Source organism: Passer montanus, unplaced genomic scaffold (assembly GCF_014805655.1).
Source record: "Passer montanus isolate IOZ18808 unplaced genomic scaffold, ASM1480565v1 scaffold4, whole genome shotgun sequence".
Lineage (NCBI taxonomy): Eukaryota > Metazoa > Chordata > Aves > Passeriformes > Passeridae > Passer > Passer montanus.
Genome location: NW_024368818.1, coordinates 5,260,287 through 5,283,447, shown reverse-complemented (window position 1 = coordinate 5,283,447; position 23,161 = coordinate 5,260,287). Strand labels below are relative to the sequence as shown.

General features: G+C 36.7%; 2 protein-coding genes across 10 annotated transcripts in view; one reads left to right on the top strand and one right to left on the bottom strand.

The window, feature by feature from the left end:
- Window positions 1–1,790, bottom strand: part of CRYL1 (crystallin lambda 1) — a 52,679-nt gene extending 50,889 nt beyond the window's left edge. The window contains exon 1 of the mRNA XM_039718543.1: window positions 1,644–1,790. The gene's annotated coding sequence lies outside the window, so the exon portion shown is untranslated. The remainder of the gene's footprint in view (window positions 1–1,643) is intronic.
- A 2,636-nt stretch (window positions 1,791–4,426) lies between these two features.
- Window positions 4,427–23,161, top strand: part of IFT88 (intraflagellar transport 88) — a 43,496-nt gene continuing 24,761 nt past the window's right edge. For 2 of the 9 annotated variants that reach the window (XR_005628585.1, XM_039718678.1), the window contains exons 1-17: window positions 5,086–5,372; window positions 5,925–6,018; window positions 7,007–7,069; window positions 7,191–7,247; window positions 8,078–8,131; window positions 8,493–8,556; window positions 8,633–8,702; window positions 9,656–9,746; window positions 10,824–10,928; window positions 11,973–12,075; window positions 12,848–12,962; window positions 13,061–13,292; window positions 13,746–13,816; window positions 14,509–14,595; window positions 17,304–17,403; window positions 21,755–21,841; window positions 22,439–22,625. Coding sequence is in view for 8 of the 9 variants with exons in the window: in XM_039718678.1 (XP_039574612.1) it covers window positions 5,350–5,372; window positions 5,925–6,018; window positions 7,007–7,069; window positions 7,191–7,247; window positions 8,078–8,131; window positions 8,493–8,556; window positions 8,633–8,702; window positions 9,656–9,746; window positions 10,824–10,928; window positions 11,973–12,075; window positions 12,848–12,962; window positions 13,061–13,292; window positions 13,746–13,816; window positions 14,509–14,595; window positions 17,304–17,403; window positions 21,755–21,841; window positions 22,439–22,625 (1,603 nt within the window). In the remaining variant the exon portion in view is untranslated. Of the gene's footprint in view, window positions 4,475–5,085; window positions 5,373–5,472; window positions 5,561–5,924; window positions 6,019–7,004; window positions 7,070–7,190; window positions 7,252–8,077; window positions 8,132–8,492; window positions 8,557–8,632; window positions 8,703–9,655; window positions 9,747–10,823; window positions 10,929–11,972; window positions 12,076–12,847; window positions 12,963–13,060; window positions 13,293–13,745; window positions 13,817–14,508; window positions 14,596–17,303; window positions 17,404–21,754; window positions 21,842–22,438; window positions 22,626–23,161 lie in introns of those variants that run through there. The other 7 variants (XM_039718681.1, XM_039718679.1, XM_039718680.1 and 4 more) reach the window with 7 other exon arrangements.

The following is a 23,161-nucleotide window of genomic DNA, read 5'->3' as shown; positions in this document are numbered from 1 at the left end:
CTCCCGCGGCCGCGGCCCCCGGTCCCGCCCCCCGGGCAAGGAGAGAAAACGTAACATTTAAAATGCTTGATTAATATCGAATATGATATTAATGTACTCTTAATGTATCCAATAAATAGGTTTTTCTTGCTTTCTGTTAAAAAGCCAGACAGTCGAAAAGTAATACATTCGATCCCAGAAGAAAGGCTTGATAGTTACTGATGAAGTTCGGTGAACCTTTGTTTGATTATCATTTGAAAGTTTGTTCAGCTTATCATTTCTTCTGCTTTCCAAGAAAAATAAATAAGGCTTAACATAATAATTTGGTACATCTGCCCACTCAGTGGCACTTTGTTAATTCCAATCACATTCAACAACGAGATGGAGAAGTCAAAATTGTATATTCCTAAAGGCTTAATACAGACCGCTCAACAGATAGCAGGTGGAAAACCAAACTATTATCTCCTTGGCTTCCTGACCTTAACACCACCCATGTAACCTGAGATATGCCAGTAGCTGGGAAGCAAAGTGGCAGTAAACTGGGCCATGGGAACATTTAAGGCAGTGGGACAGAAGAGTGTAGCATGCTGTGCCAGTTCTGCTGCTCAGGGGTTATGTAGGCTGGTGTAGAAAACCATTTTAAGGTCTTAGCAAGTACCAATTTTGCTCCTTTGAAGACTAATTCAAAATGGCATGACTTGGCAAATGTTCTAAACACAAAGACCTTTGTATAGACAGAGCATAACTGAAGCAAACAATGCATACTTACTTTGTGAACTCAGGTTTTTACTTCAAAGAAAAAATGGTAAGTTCCTAGAACATAAAAGTAATGTCACCTGGGCTTGAGAAAAATGGTCTTCAGAACAACTTTACTATCACTTCCACTTAGAAGTACTCATCAGCTATTTTAATACTCTTTGACATGCTGAGACATGTATTTATACCTTACTTGTGATCAGCAACAGACTAAGAGACAAAAGCCACTGCAGATCTACAGGTGGATTCAGAGAATTAAAAGCTCTGTTCAGAGTGTTACTGCAAGGGTTTCAGAGCTAATAATAGCTGTGATAAAAACAATTACAGTACCTTTTAGTTCTGGGGATGAACAAAAAAAGTCTATGGCAATGAAATCTGAAATATATTATTGTTGTTGTTGTTGTTGTTGTTGTTGTTATTATTATTATTTTTTTATTATTTATTATTATTATTATTAATATATTAGTGACCAAGCCCCATAGCTCTGCATTATGTAATCAAAATTGGGGTATGACTGCAGCCATATCCCCCAGGATCTGCAGTGATCAGACACCCTGGTAAGTCGAAACTAGATCAAAAGAGGAAAGAGAAGTTTGCAAGAAGAAAACAAAAACCAGATAATTAAATTCTCAGAAGTGTAAGTCAAGGGAAGAAAATATGACTTAAAAACAAAGTACACGTTTAATTTTTGTGTAATAGCAGGAGAGTTTTAGGCCCAGTTCTTGCAGCCTCCACAAGTTAGGGACAGTGATTCTCCTCTGTCTATTGCAATTCACATGGAAAGGACAGAAGGTGCTGTAAGCGCAAAAACATCAAAAACCATAACCAACCAATAACACGGTGAAAGGACTTGGGCTCCATTAGGGAATGAAAAGTAGGGCTTGTACTGGCAGCAGGCATGCACTCACCAGCGTATGTATTCTTTCTTCAAAGTCAAATAGGTGTAGAGGCAGATTTGAGTTGTGTTGGGAGCTGCACAGTTGATCCCTCTGTTTTTAGTCTTATTCTATGGAGCGTGCTCCTCTGCTGCCCCACGGGCAGAACTGAAATCTGCTACTGGCCACGGAAGGGTGGATTTACTGCAGGGGAGAAGCAGGGTGATATAAAAGGGTCATGTAATAAGCAAGGGGAAATAACTCTCACTAACTCTGAGCCTTGGGGATGTGTAATATGAAGAAGATGTGAATTCCCCCTTGGAGAAAAGAAAGGAATGGTATGCTTTTAAAAGACAAAGACTGCTAGCCTAAGCTTTTAGTGTGGAATAAAAACAGAGGCATAGTTCACATTTGTTAAGTATTAGATCTGTTTAATATATCACTTGTTCACTAGAGCAACCAGCAAGTACATTTATTTGGTAATGGACTATGATCTGTTGCTACTACATTCCTAATGGTTCATGAAGTATAATGACTTAAAAAGATAGCTTTAATTAATAACTTCATTGCTGTTCTGTAGAATTCTAACTAATGGTTTGCACAGTGTTATCGCTAGTGGTTGTATTAAAATGATGTTAAAATTAAAACTATCATTTTAATTATTGTTCGTAGTTTGTGCTGTTAATTTGGGTGATCTTTCAAAGTGCAGATGGCCTGATGCAAATACGACCAATATTGTCAAAATGCTGATTCTTAAAGAGGCAATCTGAAGGCATAAAAAATAAACAGTAGTAAAGTAGATACTACTAAAGCACAATTCAGCAAAACTAGATAGAATTATATAGTTCAATAGCAAAGATACCTGTTAAGAAGATGATTTTCCCGTTGCAAATGCATTTTAAACCCAAACTACAACATATAGTACAACAAAGAAGGGCACATGATGTGATCCTTGGGTTGTCCTGTGCAGGGCCAGAAACTGGACTTTGATGGTTCTTGTGGATCCCTTCCAATTCACATAGTCTACAGTTCTATATACATTATTTGTAACATATGTATCATTCATAATGAGGTTTATTTTGTTTTCAAATTGTATGCTGACTAGATGCATTAGTTCCCTGAGGAGCAGTTAAATGCAGCTTCACTGTTTGTGACAGTCAAGCTGCTTGAATGGTTTCTGCATGACAGCAGAAAATCCCGAAGACATGGTCAGTCCAGAATTCAGTACTAGAAAATTGCTTATTTAAAGATTACAGTGGGAGAATTATATTTTCAATTCACAAAAACACCGATCAGTGCTTGATCAGATGAACAGTTCAACTGGCAGAGCAAGGGTAAGGTACAAACTAACAGCAATTATAAAAGGTACACACTAACAGCAATTATAACAGGCAGACTGTGGCCAGTAACCCCTGAACCCAAATTAGCAGGTCCTGGAAGAGTTTGTCTGAGTCCTTATTTGCAAAGTTACTGCTGGAAAAAGACAGATACACCATGTATTGAAAGGTAAAGAATTCCTATTTAAGAATATAGCTTCATGGTTTCTTTAATCTGTCCTAAATTTTCACAGAATTCACTGGATCAGGTACTTGATGTCTTGAATAATGACTGAAGGAAAACCTCATCAGATTAGCAGTTTGCTTTAGCTGCAAAAGTATGTAACTTGATGCCAGTCAGAGGACTGACGTGGGGCATTTAGTGACAGTCGTGGTTTAATCCAACTTAAAATGATCAGGAATTTAAAGCATACAATGCTACTTAGACTAGATTTTTTTTTTGGCAATTTCACTTTCTAGGTCGCCCGGATTTAGCCAATAAAGACAATTACATCATCTTACACCATTACAGGCTTTCTTACTGTAGCATCATCTTGTTAGACGATGTCTTATGATCACAACCCATGAGTAAGGCCCTGTGTTGCCACGAAGGACCCTGAGATTTTGAGGGCTTGTGTGAAATCTTAATGTATTAAGATGTATTTATACTTCATACCACCAGAAAAAACCCGATAAAACAACCCTGTCGATTGACACAGCTTTTTAAAACATGAACAAAGTCATTGAGACTCTCATAATCTTGTATGTCAGAAGTATCAGCTGGAATGCAAGGTCTCAGGACCTGGGCCAGGGCATGCTCCCAGTGTGGTCAGAGTCCATACAGGCCAGGGGCCACTTCAGTCAGAGTGTATACACCCAGTTTTGGAGGGTAAGGAAGTTTGACAATAGGAACATGGTCAGATTCCAGGGTTGCCTTGGCACCACCTCATTTACAAATTAGATGCACTGCCTCCTTGACACAGTGCCTTCTTTTCACTGCCCTAGAAATTTGGGCTGAAACATCAGCATAGTGCTGGGCACCAGTATGCCCAGGTACCCAACATGGACAAGCTGGATAGCAGAGCTAGGTCTATTACCACACAATCTACCTATTGCTCAGGTACATATTAATGCATCTGGGGACAATGAGAAAAATCTAAAAACCATAGTTCAATTATATATGAGGAATCACAGGCAGGAAAATAGGGGCTATAAATGTATATCTTTTTCTTATGCTGAAGTTTATGATTTGTGGCAAGTAATGCAGCTGAAAACTTTTCCCAGCCTAAGTCTGTTACTCTGTAAACCACTTGTACTCCAGAAAATTCAGGTATAAAGATTCTCATGTGCAAAGGTCACAAGTCTCAAGTTTCTGGGTGAAAGTGGTTCATGCATGGAATGTGAACAGGTTAAGTACAGTTGCAAGAAGTGATAATGTCTTAATAATTCTTTATGTTATCTTTATTTCTCTTGTTGGGAGCCAGAGTAGAAAGACCTTTCACTCATTCTCTGCACTTATCTCTTCAGAAAGGACTTTGAGGCTGAAAGGTGAGCAGCAGAAGACCCTGACATTGCATAATGTGCACAATCCCTGACCGTAAAAAGGGTGTTCTGACTGTACTGTATATTGTCTTTGCAGCTTTCTTATGCTATTGGCATAAGGCCATAGGGGTTACAATTGGCCTTATAAAATGTTTTCCCTCTCAAAACCACTGCAGGCATGTTCAGAGATCCCTTCTCTATTCTGTTCTCCATTTAGACATAGGAAACTTTCTCCAGAGTAAAATGATTTGCTGTGGGTAAAACAACTGACACTTGTCAGGGTTTCCAAAATACCAAGAGAAAGTCGTAGAGATGGCAGGGAGAATAATCTTTTTATAAGACATTAGGGGTTTTAATTTTTTTAAATTTAGGCCGTGGCAAACAGGAACGCTTTAACAACTTTAACAACTTCCTTTTATTTTTTTATTGAGCCTTTCACTTTTAAGAGCACATTTCTCAGCTCACTGGATGAAAAGCTGGCGTTTCCGATTGCGACTGGATTGGAAATCAAGCACGTGCTCAGGAGCTCGGACTTTTCCTGCCGTTTACTCGGCAGGAGCGAGGGGCGGCACTCCCTTTCCCCGAGGGCCGAGGCCCAGCCCGCCCCTCACGGCCGCGGCTCCGCGAGCCGAGGGCGCGTCCCGCCCGTGCCCGGAGCCGCCCCCGCTGCGGGGCTCATCGCCGGGTCCCCGCTGGAGGAACCCGCGCCGGGAGCGGCTCGGCCGCGGGGCAGCGCGCACGGCGGGGAAGCGACGGGGAACATCCTCCTCATCCTGCCGCTGCACAGGAACCGTGCGCTTCGTGCTGGCTGAGGCTTGCTTGCTGAAGGGCATGTACTTCATGTTATCGATGAAAGCAAACGTTGCCTTCTCGAGGTTTTTATGAAAACAGGTCGCCAGGCAAAGTGAGACACCTCAGTGTGTGCCCTCCGTGAGCGAAAGGCCACCAGGGGAACGCACCGTATTAGACAGGGAAATACTGGTGGAGGAAGACTTGGAACCCGGGCTTCTTTAATGCTAGCTTTTAAAACCCGTTTCAATTGAAATGGCTTCATAACTGTAGCTATGTTGATCTCAGAAGGCGGAAGGGAAGGTTCAAAGCAAGATTAAATACTTTTCATCAGACTAACTACTATGGTTTGGCCTATAAAGACTGACTTTAGAATATGAGTTGTCTCAAACATGAGTTAGCTGACAGTGGACAGATACCGTTCCAGAAGTAATAATGCAATTACTTGTTACTATCATTTAGTTTTAATGATAAATACCTTTAAAACAATTTTCATAACTGGTATAAGTGTAAAAAATATAAATCCATGAAATGGTGCAATTTAATATTGTTTATAGACGAATCCTAGTTTTCATGACTAATCAAACTATTACTGTTTATATTTTGCATTTTAAAATATTTATATAAAACCACTGAGATAACATTTGGCATGTTAAATGTTTCACAGAAAAATGATGCAGAATGTGCAGCTGGCTCCTGAGAGTAATGAAGATGATCTCTATTCTGGCTTCAATGATTATAATCCCATGTTTGACACAGAGGTAAAATATTTGCTGTTTCCCACCTTTCCCATACATAGAATTTTAAATTAGAAGCATAAGATAAGAACTTATGAGTACAATAATATACAAGTTTACAACTGCTTTGAAGTGAAATTTACTTTATTTAGCAGGAAACATCTGAAGTTTCTTGGTGATCTTCTTGAATAGCTAATTCTTTGGTAGCTTGCTATTCCAGCTAAGCACTTGTGAAGATCTCAACACATCTAAGATGCTGTAATGGTTAGCATTTTTGAAGTATAAAATTATAATTTTTTGTAGGCACATTCAGTGTGGTGTTTTCCCATGCTGTGTGCAGCAGCAAGTTTTCTGACAAAAGAGGCTCCAGAGTGGTCAGTAGGTCATTGGTTTCCTACTGTGCTGCTGCTGGAGGAGCTCAGAGTAAAATGGAATCTTGCAGGTCTCTGTGCAACGGGGTAGAGCATCTGGACTGTCTTAAAGTAGCCCTACAGACCACTTTTGGATAACTGCTGGTTTGGTGGAGTTGGGACACTCCAGTGATGTCATTTGGTCCAAACCCACTAGCAAGACTTAGCATCTTGTGTGAAATCCCAGTACCCAATTCATGGGAGTTGCTGCAGGACCTGAAAGACAGGAGATGCTTTAATGTCTTGCATTGCAGTTGTTAATATCAAAATTCAAAAAGAGTGTAAGTATTTGCTAAGAGCATTTGGATGGAAAAAGAAATTCATGTTATATTTTATGACGTCAGCTCTTTCCTCTGTGTTTTTAGAAAATAATGAGTTTTTACATTTCCTAATCTAAAATACCAGAAAAGATAGACAAATAGTATAATAGTGATTTATTGTCAGTAAACCCTGTTGTTCAGTTATCTTCAAGCATTTTGTGAAGAATTTTTGATTTTCTTACCAATGTGCTTTCAGTCATCTGAAGGTTGTGGAATTGTGAGTTTGGGTTGTGGAATTGTGAATTGTGGTTTTAAAAGGGTTAATGTTTTTATCTTTTCTAGGATTTAGAAAATGATGTGGCTTTTCAACAGGCAGCAAAAACAAGTCATGGAAGAAGACCCCCTGTAAGTACCTTTTAAAACACTGAGCATTAGTGTAGCTCTTACTATGTAGACACTAATAATTGACACATACAGGTTTTAATTGGCAGGGTTTTTTTGTTTGGTTCTTTTTTTTCCCACCCAGGTGACTGCCAAAATTCCTGGTACATCAAGTCCAAGACCTCTAGCTACTGGATTTGGGGCAGGTTTTTGTTCTGTTTTATTCTTAATGAAAATGTAATTTGCAAAATATAAATTACTATTTAATTCCATGCACAAAGTGAGCCCTTCTAAAGTAAGATTTTCATTCCAGTGAACTGCATCTGTTCATTGGTTTTAATTCACAATTTTGCACTTGGTCAAGGCATGGTTACTGGTTGTTTTTCTTTTCTCCTGAGCCATGCTGCAAATCTTCTGTGCTGCATAAGGCATTAGAGTCCAGGGTATTAATTAGCTTCACTTGCAGGGGAGACTGAATAGGTTGTTACTTGGGCTTGTGACAGTTTTCTGGAAGTTAAGGTGAAATCAAGTCTTGAAGAATGTGGGCTCTGAAACATCTCTAGTTGAATCAGAAAAAGTTGGTTGTGTTCTTCGATGTATTGATAAAATAAATCTGCATGGAAATACAGCATAGGTGATTAATACAGTGACAGATTTTATCAGCTCTACACAGAATTTTACTGAAGTACTTTGTCTAAATTACTTGTTCAATTCCAAAGCAGCAATTTCAATAATTTAATAATAGAAAGTATGCTGCCTCAGATAATTTTCTTTGTATTTCTTTTTAAAAGAGCTGATGGAACTATCCAAGTGCATAAAAAACCTTTGTTGTGAATTTGTGCTAACTGAAGTTTTCAGCATCTTTAAGTTTGCCAGGAGTTGGCAGTTTATTGCATATGAGGTACATAAATGGGAAGTTTGCTATGAACTTTTGTGAAAGTTAGCTCAGCTTTTAAAATTTACTGTTGAGAAGACTGTATGTAGGCTTCTTCTGCTTTGTGAATGACAATTTCAAACAACTTATTTTTGTAGTCAAAAACAACTTTAACTTCATCCATGGGAAGACCTATGACAGGAACTATACAGGTAAAAGTTCCAATATTTACATTTTATATTCATTTGGAACAACGAATTTTTCTGATAAGTGTTAGATGCAAGTATTTAGAAGTTCATTGAATTAATACAAATTACTACACTTTTAATTTGTCCTTTTTTGAACATAGTGCTGTCAGAAAGCATGAATGTAGTGACCTGTGTTTTATTTGATTTGGAAGCAATAACAATATAGTATTTTCTGGCACTTACTAACATGGAATTAACAATTTGTCATTAAAAGAATATATATAGAATATATAAAAGTTATATATAAAATATATAATTATGTCTGTATTGTCTACAACATAATTTTTAGGGAGATTATTTTAATGTATCTTCTTCTTTATTTGAGGATGGAGTTTCTCGACCAATGACAGCAGTGCAAGCTGCAGGTTACACTAAAGCAGCTGTGAGAGGTATGGTTTGTAGAAATCACCAGCTGCCACAGGGAGATGTTATTTTACAGTTTTCAGTACTCTGTTAATTTTACAGGTTCTTCATTTGACCCTCTTGGCCAAGCAAGAGGTCCTGCTTCACCTCTGGAAAAGAAAACTTCAGACAGGTTTGTTTAGTTCTGCATTCCATTCTTTCAAAGCATTAACAGCAACAGAAAACCAGCCGTGTGTAGAGTTTAAAAACATCCAGGCAGGTACAAAAACCTTGAGGGGTCAAACTCTGAAGTTAGTGGAATAATGCCACAAACATTTGTGTTTGGCTGACTTTCAGGAGCATCTGATTTCAGTGATTTCTGGTTCTGACTTGGCTCAGCAGCCCAGGTGTAGCTGTTGCCACACAAATGCTGTGATACTTACACAGAGCTGTGCAGGACCATGAAAGGCAAGGAACACCATGATTCTTGCAGCTCTTTGGGAAGAACTTGGGGGAAGTTGCCTGCTCTTTCTTCCTGTTCACTCTGAGATTGGTACTTGAGCTGAAACTTGCAGGCTGGTGCCAGTGTTGGGGATTTTGCTCAGAAATCGTTGAACTTTCCAACCAAAGTTCTTTACCCCAGATGTAAAGCTATACAGAAATAGGAAATCTTACTGAAATGTTTGGTTATTTAGTAGTGGAAAAGTCTAGAAGAACCACAACTTTTTGTTTTAATCTGCATTTGCAAGCAGTGCTGTAGAATTATATATGCAAATAAAGGTTCAATTAATTGCTTTTAATGTGATATTTCATTTCATTAGTGTTTGATATGAAAGCTCATATCAACTACAATTTTTATAGTTACTTCTCCTGAAAAAATTTGGTTTGTGAAATCTGCCTGTCTGTACTGTTCTTTTAACAGGATTTATGTTTTCTTAGGTCTCTCTCCTCAAATTAAGGTGTGAATGTGATATCTTTGGACTACCTTCTCTAGGCATAGTTTCACACAGTGTTTTCTTTGATGGGAAACCAGTTAGTTGTGACCTGTGATATTGTTGTTTTATTGAGACTATAATGCATAAAAGCTGAGTGTTTGCAGTTACATTAACTTTAGTGTTAATCCTTTTGTTGTTATTTTTATTTTAGTTTAGAAGAGAAGATGAGGCAGTTGGAAAAAAAAGTGAATGAACTGGTTGAAGAAAGCTGTGTTGCCAATAGCTGTGGAGACTTGAAATTGGTAGTTTTTCTGAATTTTACTTCATTTCTGCTGTAATTTGTACAGATAGGTGTTTCAAAATGACTTATGATCAAATGTTTAAAATTATTAAAGTAATTTTAGTTCTAAATTTATTATGACTCTTCTAGTCTAGTGATACCTTGCTTTGCTGAAAAAAGTAGGGGCTGTATTTCTGGCATATATATTTGTTAAGATTTCAGTGTTACAAAAATTCCCTTCTGCCTGTGTCCATTGACCTCTTCAGATGGGTCTGATGGATTAGTTGTACTGGCACAGCTCTGGCCCAGGCTAGCTAGCATTTGACAGTTCCTGTGTATGATCAAAGGTTGCCAAGGATAAGGAACTATTTCCAACAGACAGTTTGAATGTATTTGTTCTGTTATAGAGGATAGTAGAGCATTGTTGTGCCGCTGAATAGTGGCTAATTAACCAACGTATTTTTTTAGTTTTTCTTGAGCCTCTTGCATGTATGGTCAAGAATGCTCTTGATGTTGAAGGGTTGTTTCTTATATAGATTGTGTCAGATGACTCCAAGGGAGGACATCCTATAGGATGTTTGTTTCTGGCAAGTCCAGCAGAATATAAATTTTTCTGAAAAAGTCATCAAAGTTATGAACTCATTATCTGTAAAATAGCCAAGTTGGATTTGCCTCCTATCATAAGGACTAGGAATCAAACTATATCTTGAAGTACCTACCACTGGCTTCCAAATAGCCACCTTGAGTAGTAACCATTACTTTCTTAGTCATTGTACCCTTGTGGAGGCACACAGGACTGCTAAGGGCACTTGCTAGACCCAAAGTGTTACTTGTACAAAGAATATTGACACCAATCTGCAGAGAATTATAATTGGGTACATAATTACACAGCTAAGCAGACTTAGATAACTGGATGTCTGCTTAGGGCTAATTAAAAACTCTCAGTGAGTTGTAGTGCTTTTTTCAGGCATTTGGTGCAGTCTGTAAAGCAAAGAAAATAGACATGAGTATATTCCATTCATACTTGTTTTGAATGTGTTTTCATCACCTTGAGTCTATAAGATTCAAGGCACTGTTAAATTCTAGTATTTTGTTCAAGGCTCTGGAGAAAGCAAAGGAAGCTGGAAGACAGGAAAGAGAATTGTTGAGGCAGCGTGAACAAATTGCTCCTCCAGAAAGTATCAACTTAGACCTCACTTACACAGTAAGTGCTTAGAAATCTTCAGTGACTGAAATGTTACTAAAAAACCTCCTGAGCAGAAATGTCAGTGTTTCCTGAAGTGTGTGTGTGTCTGTTTTGTAATGCTCCTGGCAGTGTACAGAGGGGATCCATTCATGTCACCAAGTCCATTCCCATGCAATCTCAAATGCCAGAGAAACCATGTAGTCCACGTTAAGTGGAGAAGAATTTCCATGAATATATATTCTAGATATTTACTCACACATAAAACCTGCAAATCAAAATATAGCAGATGCAGACCCTGTATTTCAGAAATAAATAGCCTAGAGAGTGTAATATGCCAAGAGGAGAAAACAAAACAGGAAAGATAAGATGCTGCCTTTAAATTGAACCATAAAGTGACTGAGAATGTGTTACATGAAATAGAATATAGTAGTATTTCTGAATCTTAAGGCAGGTATCCAGATTTACACTCTGGTTTTCAAATAGTAAACTTTTTTTAAAAAAAAGCATACAACATGCATAAAAATGCTTGACAGATATTTTAATTCATACTCCAAGTAGTGCTGTAGAGACAATTATTAACAATTAATATATTGAATTAGGCAGACCTGGTAATTAATTTTACCATGAAGGTCAGAGTAAAGCTGTGGAAAAAATGCAGAGCTATTTTACCTGACACCAACAGAACTTCTGTTGTGAAACAGCAGTTTGGAAAGATTCTCCCCTTCTAAACTGAGTGACCACAGGCATTAGGACCATTTTGCATATGTTGGGAGTCATAAATTGCAGACAGTTTCTGAGAATTATCTTGTATAAATATTTTTTAATAACTTTGTATTATAGCACTGTGTTTACTTAGGTCTAAGGCCATGTAGCATAACTTTGAATGCTAGTAATTTATGTACAAAAATAAAAGAATTATCTAGAATAAGGAGCTTTTAAACTTGTTTCATCTATATCAATTTGCAAGAACAAAGGAACATTAAAGATGGGAAGCTTACAAGTGGTTAAGACAGTAGTTCCAAGTTAAAATTAACTTGAAATCTGTAATTCCAATTTTTATAGGTTCTCCTCAATCTGGCCGGTCAGTATGTTGCTAACGAAATGTATGCTGAAGCACTGACTACTTACCAAGTTATAGTGAAGAATAAGATGTTCAGCAATGGAGGTAGGTTGTATCCCAAAGTGGTATCAGGCATTGAAGTGAGGACTGCATCTGCATGGTGCTGATACTCACAGAACTGAGCCCTCATGTCTGCCACTCAGAGTGGGTGACAGATATTCATAATCTCTGATTCAGAGAGCCAAACCACATTAAGTTATTCTTACTCATGAAGTCTTTTCTTTCCACAGACTAAGCTAAACATAAAGACAAAAACATAATTTTATCATGCCACACATGCTATGTGGTCTTCTCTAGTACTATTTTTTTCTCTTTTGACTTGGTCTTTTTCTTCTGAAAGCTTCTTTTATATTTTGCATATCTCTGAGACTCCGACAGTGTTTTTTTATTCGGAGATGCTGATTTGCGCTAGTACTATTTTTTTCTCTTTTGACTTGGTCTTTCTCTTCTGAAAGCTTCTTTTAGTATTTTGCATATCTCTGAGACTCTGACAGTGGTTTTTTTATTTGGAGATGCTGATTTGCATCTGTGTTCCTGGAAAGCACTATAAATAATCTCCATTTAATCCCTCAATTCAAAATCAAAATCAGAATACATCTTACTAATAACTATCTTACGTGATAGTTCTATTCTAGGTTTCATCATTACTTCATCTTCTCTCTCATCTTGAGTTAAACTCACACAAGGCAGTTCTGTGCAGTGCTATTTTAAAGGGATATTGCATTCTATAACGGAGACAGATTTACTAGGAAGTTGTTCTACTCTGTCACTTTGAAACACTTTTAAAATATTGTAACTCATTGACTCCTTTTGATAGGTATACTGAAGGTAAATATGGGAAATATATATTTAAAACAACGGAACTATTCCAAAGCTATCAAATTCTACCGTATGGCTCTAGACCAGATCACTAGTTCCCACAAACAGATGAGGTGAGTTTCTTTTAGGAGGCATGGTTGTGGAATACAGGTTTTGGATACAGTATGATTTAGTAGTTAAAAATATAACCTAAATCTGTTTTCTTACTTAGGATAAAAATAATGGAAAATATTGGAGTTGCATTTATTAAAACAGGCCAATACGTTGATGCCATTTCTTCATTTGAAGAAATAATGAACATATCCCCAAACCTGAAGGCAGGCTTCAACCTGATCCTGTGTTACTTTGCTATTGGAAATGGTGAGCAAATGAAGAAAGCCTTCAAAAACCTCATCGAAGTTCCCTTGGAAGTGGATTATGAAGACAAATACATTTCATTAAATGTAAGTTTTAAAAAAATAAACTGTATCTTTATATAGTAAATCAGGAGAAAGAGGGAGAGATACCCAATGCTTGGACTGTACTAAATATGGAAATTAATGTGTATATAAGTGGTTCAGTGAATGCTTATTTTTAAGCACAGAATATTCTCACTGCGATCTCACCCTTCCTGGTCTGAGGTATGTGACATGAACTATATCTGTTAAAAACCTTAATGTGAGCTGTGACAACACACATGAGCAGAAAAACAGTATTGAAGTAGTTGTAATGCCAAATTTCAGAGTATATGGTTAGAAAACTACTTTGAACTGAAACTAACTTTTTCAAATGTGGAAAGTAAGTGAAATTATAGACTATTTTTTTTACATCAATTTGTGTTTGCAGTCATATTGTCTATAAAGTAAATAAAATGTTTGTATACTGATATAATTTGCCGTTGTTTTGTCCCCCTCCAGGATGATCTACATACGAATCTACTGATTGAAGCCATTAAAAATGACAGTTTAAGTCAAATAGAACGTGAGAGGTAATGGTGGACTCTGTTCTTTCTTGACTGTGATGCCTTGAATTTTAGCTCCTGGAAGGATTATCAGTCTTGTCACCTGTTCACAGCTATTGTTACAAAAGTGTCCTCCCAATTCTTAGGAAAGACCATGCTCAGAAGAACCAGTCGGATCACTCAGTTCAGTGTACTGCGAAAGTAGAGTATCTACCCCAAGTGTTACAGGGTATACTGCTTAAAACTTGCAAGGCTTGAGATTTTTAAAAAATACAGCTAGTGTGCAGTGAAAGAAAACCAGAAAAAACAAAGAGCTTAATCAAGATACAGGGGAATAGTGGTAACAGGGAACTGATTGCATTGGCTTCTGAGATTTGTACTGAGTGCAGGAAGAAGCCAGAACACATTTTGTTTTTGTGGTTTTTTTTTTTTTCTATACATGTTTTTGAAATGGTGACATAGAATTGTATGCAGATGTAGAATGGTTTGGTTTGGAAGGGGCTTCAGAGATGATCTGGTTCCAGCCCCCCTGCCAAGAGCAGGGACACCTCCCACTAGATCAGGTTGCTCAGAGCCCCATCCAACCTGGCCTTGAACACTTCCAGGAATGGGACATCCACAGCTTCTCTGGGCAGCCTGTTCCAGTGCCTCACCACCCTGACAGTGAAGAATCTCTTTCATATTTTTATGTTGTGTTTTTGTGGTTTTTTTTCCTTTAGGAAGTCCTTGGCAGAGGAATACATCATGACAGCTGCTAAACTCATTGCACCAGCAATTGAGACATCTTTTGCAGTAGGCTATGACTGGTAAGAGACTAGTGGGGCTTCTTTTTGTCTAAACTGTGTCAGCTCTTGTGTTGGTTATGAAACCAGAGATGGAGGCAGCCTGGGAAACAGTTCTCTGTGCATCTCAAACAGCGACCAGGCTATTTTCAGTTTGCATCCTAACATAACAAAGCATTAGAGTGTGTTCTGTCTCAAAAAGTAATTTATCATCACACGTCAACACATTTTGCGGTGTTCTGAACTCACACAAAAAGTTCCAATTCAAAACTGAAAAGCTTTTAAAAGTCTCAGCAGACAAATGCTATATGGAAGGCAGTGATTGCTGGTCTTTAAGGTTGAAGATGGGATAATGAAGACTTGGGGTGCTTAAGAATTTTGATCACACCATAGAGTCGTTATATAAAATACTGGAATCTAAATTTAAAAAAATATTTGTTTTAATTTCATTTATTAACTTAATGTTTATAAATATAAACTTAATCTACCATTTCTTAAAACACTTATACAAGTGTACACCATGATAGGCTGCTGATACAGTTTATCATTTGGACTTTATTTTTCAATGAACAGCTTAGCTTTTGCTTTCTGTGATATTTTCTGCAGCAGAATACTCTTTTCTTTAAAACAAATTCAATTAGACAGTTTAAAACAAATTCAGTTAGACAATTTACACTTCCTGTAATGACAGTGTAAAAATAACATAAGTTTTTCAAAATTTATTTTTTAGTTTTTTATTATAAGGGCTTACTTTGATATTTTTTGTATTTTAATAACATTGGAGAATAGTATGCATGCAAATGAATGTTGTGTCCAGTTAGACAATTTACACTTCCTGTAATGACAGTGTAAAAATTAATAACACAAGTTTTTCAAAATTTATTTTTTAGTTTTTTATTATAAGGGCTTACTTTGATATTTTTTGTATTTTAATAACATTGGAGAATAGTATGCATGCAAATGAATGTTGTGTCTTGCAGGCACAATATTACTAACATATATGTTAGTGTTTGGGCAATTAATAATTTTTGATGGGAAAAGAGGACTGTCCTTGACTTGGTGTTTATGGCCTGTTAGGATTATTCTCAAATTTTGCAGGTCCTATAATTATAATTCACTAGGAAAGCTTTTTGTACTAACAGGATACAATCTCTCCCACAGACCTGTATTGTCTGCTAGAGTCCACAAGGTGGTGTTTGATGGTTTAATAATAATTATAATATCATTTTCTACTTCTGCCATTCTGAATTATCTGGATTTAAATAATATGTCTTGTGAAAAAAATAGATTGTTGTTTTCTAATTTGTTAGCATGAGCAAGTCAAATTTGTTTGCTCTGTATCTTTATTGTTCAGAAAAAACAGAAAAGATTGTCAGACACTCAGTTTTCTTAGTGGTATCCACAGGATATTTGTCATAGAGTAACACACTCTCAAATGTGTTCTGACTAATGAAACTGCTTCTGCTGAGATCTGTGGGATTTTGTGTATCAGGACAGATTTACTCTTTGTTATTTTAAGCTGAGGCATTCAAGCCCAATGAAGAAGTTTAACCAACAGCTTGAGCTTAGTTTTTCTGATAATTAAGTTTTTCTGATAATTAACTTTATTATGGGTCTTCCAAGTATAAAATGTACTTTCAATCAAATTCATTTTATTTAGAGAAATACAATGGGGATAAATATTCCTTAAAGTTCATAACTCCTTACTTAAAATGTGACATAGTATTGGGACTATTCTGTCATATTTCATAAAGAACACTTGGATAGTTAGATCTCGTTGCATTTTATGGTTAAAAGATGTTTAAATTGACAGTAGAAAATGATTTTTTGATGTTGCAAAGACATCTGTATTAAAAGAAAAAATTACCAATTTTTATTTCAACTTTTCCTCTAACATAAAAGTAATTTGTCTAAAGACTGTCCATGTGCCAAGCCAATGATAACAGCAGGCAGTTTGCTGAATTAAACTTCTATTGACAAAATAGCCAATTATTAAAAGGAAAAAAGGTGGCTTTCCACCAGTTAAAAAATAGTGGAAGGTGTCAAGGAAGCATCCCACAAGTTGTTCATTTACTGTGCCTATTTTCCAAATGTTTGAGAGAACAGGATATGTGTACAATAAAGGTCTTACTTAAATGATCAGGCAGCTGAAAGCAGATGACACCAAACCATGGAAGATGGTGGCTGTGAGTGAGCATCCTAACTGTCTGCTGCCTTCGGTTCTGCACTCTTTTTGCAGAAGACCCTAAGCCACAAATTACTGGGGAATGACCAGAATAAAACTTATTATGACTTGAGTCGTATTATGATGTAGCTCAGGGACACAGTCTGTAGTCTCTGACTTTATTCACTGATATTTTTATAGGTTAGATAATATATGCATCCAGAGATGAAATTTGAAAAACCACATTATAGGATGTAGCCAAAGAAAATGGCTTGAAAAATGATTTTAGTCAGTTTTTGACATCAAGTATTGCTCAGTGATAGAAAATAAAGTGATATTTAGGCAGCTGACTTAAACAAGAGTCAGCAGAGATACTATAATTAGGGTGGGTTTTAGGACTGAAATACTCTTACAAGTATTTTTAATCAGAGTGCTCTTTGCCACTGTGAAGAAAGATGAGCTAAGAAAATTCAGTTTGGAAAGCAAATTAGCTGAAAAAAAATATGTAACTTGGAGGCATTTGCATAGATGCATTTTGTTTATCTTTGTGGCTTGCTTTCTGTTGCAGGTGTGTTGATGCAGTGAAAGCTTCCCACTATGTAGAATTAGCCAATGATCTGGAAATAAATAAAGCCACTACTTACTTGAGGCAACAGAATTTTAACCAGGTATAGTAATTTTTCACATTAGTACTAGTCAATACTGTATTTGCAAAGATACCTTTGTTAGTCACAGCATATTTTTTGGCAAGGGAAAGTGTGATTTGTGCAAATAATAATTATTTTGGTGCTGATGAGTAATATAACTTTATAAAAATACTGGCAAGAGACAAATTTTATCTAAATTAAATTTGTGCGTGGAAGTTAGAGTGAATACAGTGCATTTTAAAATCAAAACCTAAGTGTAGGTTTCTTCACTGGGTGTCCCAGCTGTCATTGCAGTTAATGGAACTCAGGTCAGTACAGTCAATAGAGCCTAGAAAGCCTGTGCTAATCAGCCTGGGGGTGTTTTCATTAATATGAGCTGTATCTTTCTCTCAATTAGGTTGGCTGTAGTACCAGAATAAATGCAGCTGCACCTGCTATGTATAGTTACTGTTTATGCTCTGGTATTTTTGCTGCTCCACACGTACTACAGCATTCCCTAAAATACTGTAAATTGTCCTTACACTTTAGTTGGCTCTTTCGTCATTTCATTACATACCAGGCTTCATTTGGAATATGAGTAGTTAGAAAAAAAGTTTCATCTGAACAAAAACAAAATCAGATATCTGAAAGGGTTTGGCAGGTTTTCTTTTAAAATGCACTGGCTGGTACAGTCAGTGATAGGAATACTTCATAAATAAGAAGGAATAGAGCAATCCCTAGCTGTTCATGAGTGGCAAGAAATACAGTAGATCATATGCAGCAAAATTGGAGCTGAAGGTGTGGATACCTATCATCTTCTAAGGTCATTCACATTCCCAAATCTTGGAGGGATGCACACCGGGCCACATTCTTAACTTCAGCCTGCTTTTACTTCTCATATTTAAGCTTTTCTGGTTTTCTGAGCGGCTCTTTATCTTCCTGTCTGTCTTGTTCTCTTCTCCTCCCCTGTAGATACAGCAAGAGAGTTATCCTGTATTATCCTGCATGTCTGACTGTTGTGGTTTAACCCCAGCTGGCAACTAAACCCCACACAGTCACTCACTCACTCCCTGCCCTGCTGGGATGGGGGATAGAATCAGAAGAGTAAAGGGGAGAAAACTCATGGGCTAAGATAAAGACGGTGTGATAGGTAAAGCAAAAGCTGTGCACACAAGCAAATCAAGGAATTCATTCTCCACTTCCCATGGGCAGGCAGGTGTGTTCAGCCATCCTCCAGGAGAGCAGCACTCCACCATGCATAATGGTGCCTTGGGAAGACAAGCAGCATTGCTCCAAACATCCCCTCTTCCTCCTTCTCCCCCGAGCTTTATGTGCTGGGTATGACACCTTGAGGTCTGGGACCTCCCTTTGGTCAGCTGGGGCCAGCTGTCATGGCTGTGTCCTGTCCCAGTTCCCAATTCCTTGTGCACCCCCAGTCCACTCACTGGTGGAGTGGGGTGAGGGGCAGAAAAGGCCTTGGCTTTGTGTGAGCCCTGCTTAGCTAAACCCGTGTTATCAACAGTTTCCAGCACAAGCCCAAAACAGAGCCCCCTACAAGTTTTTATGAAAAGAATTAGCTATCCCAGCCAAAACCAGCACATTGAAACCTTTTCTGAGATCAGGAAGCAGTTTGAGAGTTTGCAAAGATTTGGGCAAATCTGGTAGCTTTACTGATGATAGCTTTTGAAGGGGAGAATGTTACAGGTGGGTAAAAAGTCTCATGATCTCAAGAATTTATTGTTTCAATGGTAATTTTTTGTGATTTCCAGTTAGTGTTCAGTATAGGTAAAAAACCCTAAAATTAGTTCTTAGAGATAAAATAAGGTACAGTGATTGTTGGTGTTCTGTGGAGTACTTCAATGGAGGGAGAGGGAAGTCTGTTGGAAGTTAGGAGTAAGGGGAGAAGAACCCTTTTGCTTGGATTTTGTGACAGAAGACCTTTAACCTGCACTGGAACAGCTTAGTAGAGTGGGACTGCAAAATGGTGATTGCAGAGCATCTTTATATTTGTTTTTTTCTAATAAAACTGCAGCAAACATTTACATTCATCCTGCCTGTCTGTTGTTCATATACTTCCTAACTCACCAACTGCTCAACACACCTTTGGCTGAATAACAAGAATGGAAACTTTTTGAAATACTCTGTTCCAAGGCTGAGGTTTTATTGCATCTTTAAAAAAAACAAACAAAAAAAAAAAAACAAAAAACAAAAGAAAAACCAAAACCCATACTAAAAAAAAAAAAAAAAAAAAAAAACAAAAAAAAAACCCAAAAAAAACAAACCAAAACCCACACTGAAATAGATTTCTCCTGTTACAACAATGGGCTGTATGGGTTCATCATAATGAATATATTATTTTAAAACAGTCCTTGCATAAAAAATATAAAACAAAATTCAAAGGAAAATTACCAAGTTGTATTTAGTTGTGTGTATAAAATACTTTGGATTTTTTTAAATATCAAACAAAAACTTTGAAAATTAATTTAAAAACAAAATTCTGCATGTTAGCCATGCATCTTGTAACATCTCTGGCACAGCCTGCTGGAGTCAGACAAACTGCTTTGAAGTTTAACTTCTATAAGCAAATAATGTAGATACACTGGAAGCAACTCACGAAGAATAGTTTGGATAGCCTGTGTTTTGATTGTTGAACCTAAGTAATTGTTATTGTTGGGATTAAAAAGTTAGAATTTCTTTAGAAATCTTCAGATATAACTGATGATGCAGTACTACTTTACAAGGACAAATGGAATATTGCCTATGGATTTTCATCCTAGGGCTCATAATTGCTGAAATGGTTCAAGAGACCCACAACATAATTTACCAGTAAATAAATTGAGTTCAGAATCATATGAACTTTTTGTTATACATGAAAAGGGCATTTCTGTTAGGGCTTTATCATCCAAGGTGCCATTTAGCAGTACAAGCAAAAGTAAATAAATCAGATACTTTCTGAAAATCCATTTCTGATTGTAACTTTGAACTGTAAAGCTCTAAATTATCCAGAAGCTAATTCCATGAAGAAGCAAATCTTTGCTTAAGAGCAGAGTACCTCAGATATAGTAGTGTTACATCTGGCAATATTTGGGATTATTCCTTTCTTAGAGAAAGTCACAAGTATATATATATATAAAGTTTAAAAGTATCGTAGTTACAATTCTTACATTTCTGAGACCACAAAATCTAGAGCCTAACTTTTGTAATGCTTTTCTTGATTGAAATTGGTGTATTTTTAAAGAATTTTCTATTAGAAGAATATTAGGATCATTAATAGTTCATAGTTCTTGGGTAGAATGTAGTTGACCGAATCTATGAACTACACTTAGCTGTATATATTTTATCATTTTGCACATCATTAATACAGTTGCTGTTTTTGTGTAGAGTAACTGTGAAAACTATGTATGACATCCAATTAAAACTTCCCTTTATGTTTGTTTTGGCATTTGACATATGGTGTCATGCTTTTGCTTTGATATGTAAACAGCAGCTTAAAGATTTCATGCAAAGGAGGAAGGAAAGTTGAATTGCTAATGTTGATGGTTAAATTGTGGTTGCCACATCTGTGTTGTAATAGATGATGGATCTGGGCTCACTGTGATATTCTAACAGTTTGTGTTGTTAATATAAATATTTAGCATAAGGGAGACAGGTTTATTTCATAATTTAGTCTGCAGTTACAAATTTATTCCATAGTCAATGAAAAGAAAAAGCTGCCTTTTATATCAGAGGGGTTTTTGTAGTTTATTTGCTATAAATATGCTCCTTTTTGTCTATAAACATGTTTATTTTGAAGTTTATGAAATTCAGTTTTCGTGTTAAAGTTTAAAAAAAAATCTTCTGGCCTCAAGCTTCACATTTGAGTACTTCCTAAACTTAGACAGTTGTCATCATCTTATTACACGAAACAAAGGCACATTGAAATCCAGTCCTACCCCATGGTATTTTTTATATAGTGTGTTCTTTTTCAGCTTTTTAATAAAGATTTTATGTAAATTCATTTGTGTTCACTTAAAGAACTAGAAAAATAGGCATGAGACATTTCATTAGTTGACTAGATTAAAAGCAAACCATCTAACACTACGTTTTGTTCATACAGAATTGTCAGCTGGAGTTCACAGAAGCCTTATTTAATCTAAATTTTGGATAGGTAATAAATAGCCAATATTATTGAAGTAATATGATGAAAATTAATATTGAATAAATACAGACACAATTTTGTGTGCACATGCTCAGAAGTGTATGTTACAAGCTCTAGTAATTATCATGTGTGTGAGTATATTAGTTGTAGATAATTTCAGCTGTTTGTTACTGTGAAGTTTGTCAATGCTTTCTGAAAGGATTTTGGAATAAATTCACTTCAGTGTGAAGTAAGTTGTTTCCAAATTATTTCTAGGCACTGGAGACTTTGAAAATGTTTGAAAAAAAGGATAGCAGAGTAAAGAGTGCAGCTGCAACAAACCTTTCATTCCTTTATTATTTGGTAAGTGTTTGCTTCAGCAAAACCAGTTAAGAACTGAGGTTTATGTAGCAACCTCTGTATTTTTGTAGCAATTTCTGTGTCTGCCTAAATAATCTCTGTAAACCAGAAGAAACTGCACCTCAGAGTAGTTATTCTGGTACACCAATTGAAATTTGGATCAGGTCCCTTTGTATACTGTTGGTGGGAAGAAGAGTGAGATTGAGCCCCAGGCCACAGAAACATGCTTGCAGTTGGATTTGTGCAGAAGCTCAGTGGCTGGATTTAAAACATTGGCCCTGGGAACCCTGGCTGAACTTCAGGAACATGTGAAATAGGCAGCTTAGGCAGGTGTGTTTGTGTATGAAGTTTGTAGGATATGGATTTTAAAATTTAAAAAAAAAATAAATGCTACTTTATTGCAACAGAGAGAGCTTGCAGACTGAATGGGACAGAGTGGCAACTTGAAAGAGATGATCTACCTTATATATTACAAGTATTTTAGGACTGAGTAGTGGGGTAGTTTTTCATCCTCAATCTCCTGAAATTCCTGGAAGAAGCTGGAACTGCAAGAAAATTAGCTGACAAATGACTAATACAATGTTTGTTTTGTTCATGTAGGGGAATGAATTGGAACAAGCAACTAACTATGCAGATTTAGCAGTAAATTCTGATAGGTACAATCCAGCAGCTCTGACTAACAAAGGAAATACTGTTTTTGCAAATGGAGACTGTGAAAAAGCAGCTGAATTTTATAAGGAAGCTCTCAGGAATGATTCCTTATGTACTGAAGCACTTTATAATCTTGGTAAGTAACAGGTGCTATTGTGATTTAGTTTTGACTGAAGGTAACACTAGTGTTTCTGAGAATCTGTCTTTGAAAGTTTTCTTACAGAAATATGTGTGAATTATTATTACTTTATTGAGTAATTTATGTTATGGCAACATATTAACTTATACTACTGTCTGTTGTGCAGAAAAATTCCCAGTGCTAACAACATCAATTAGTAATTGCGATTAATAAATTTGAAGAAATTCATACTACCTGCTGAAAGGATACTAGTTTCAGCATTATTAAACTATCAGTCATTCTCCTTTAAAAGCCTTGTCTTTCCCTCATTCATCTTGTTCAAAAAATGAGATTACGTAAGTCCTTGGTCTTTGATTGGGTTCTCGTTCCTTGTGTTTATCAGTTTGGTAGGTCATGCTGGCTGATAACAGCTCTGTGCATGGCTCTCACAAATAGAGAGTTTTTTAAAGTCAAGGCAGGTAGGCTGCCTCCAAGTACTGTGTTCCTCTTTTGCTTTTCTTGGTCATCCTTTCAGTTAATATACTGAAGTAATC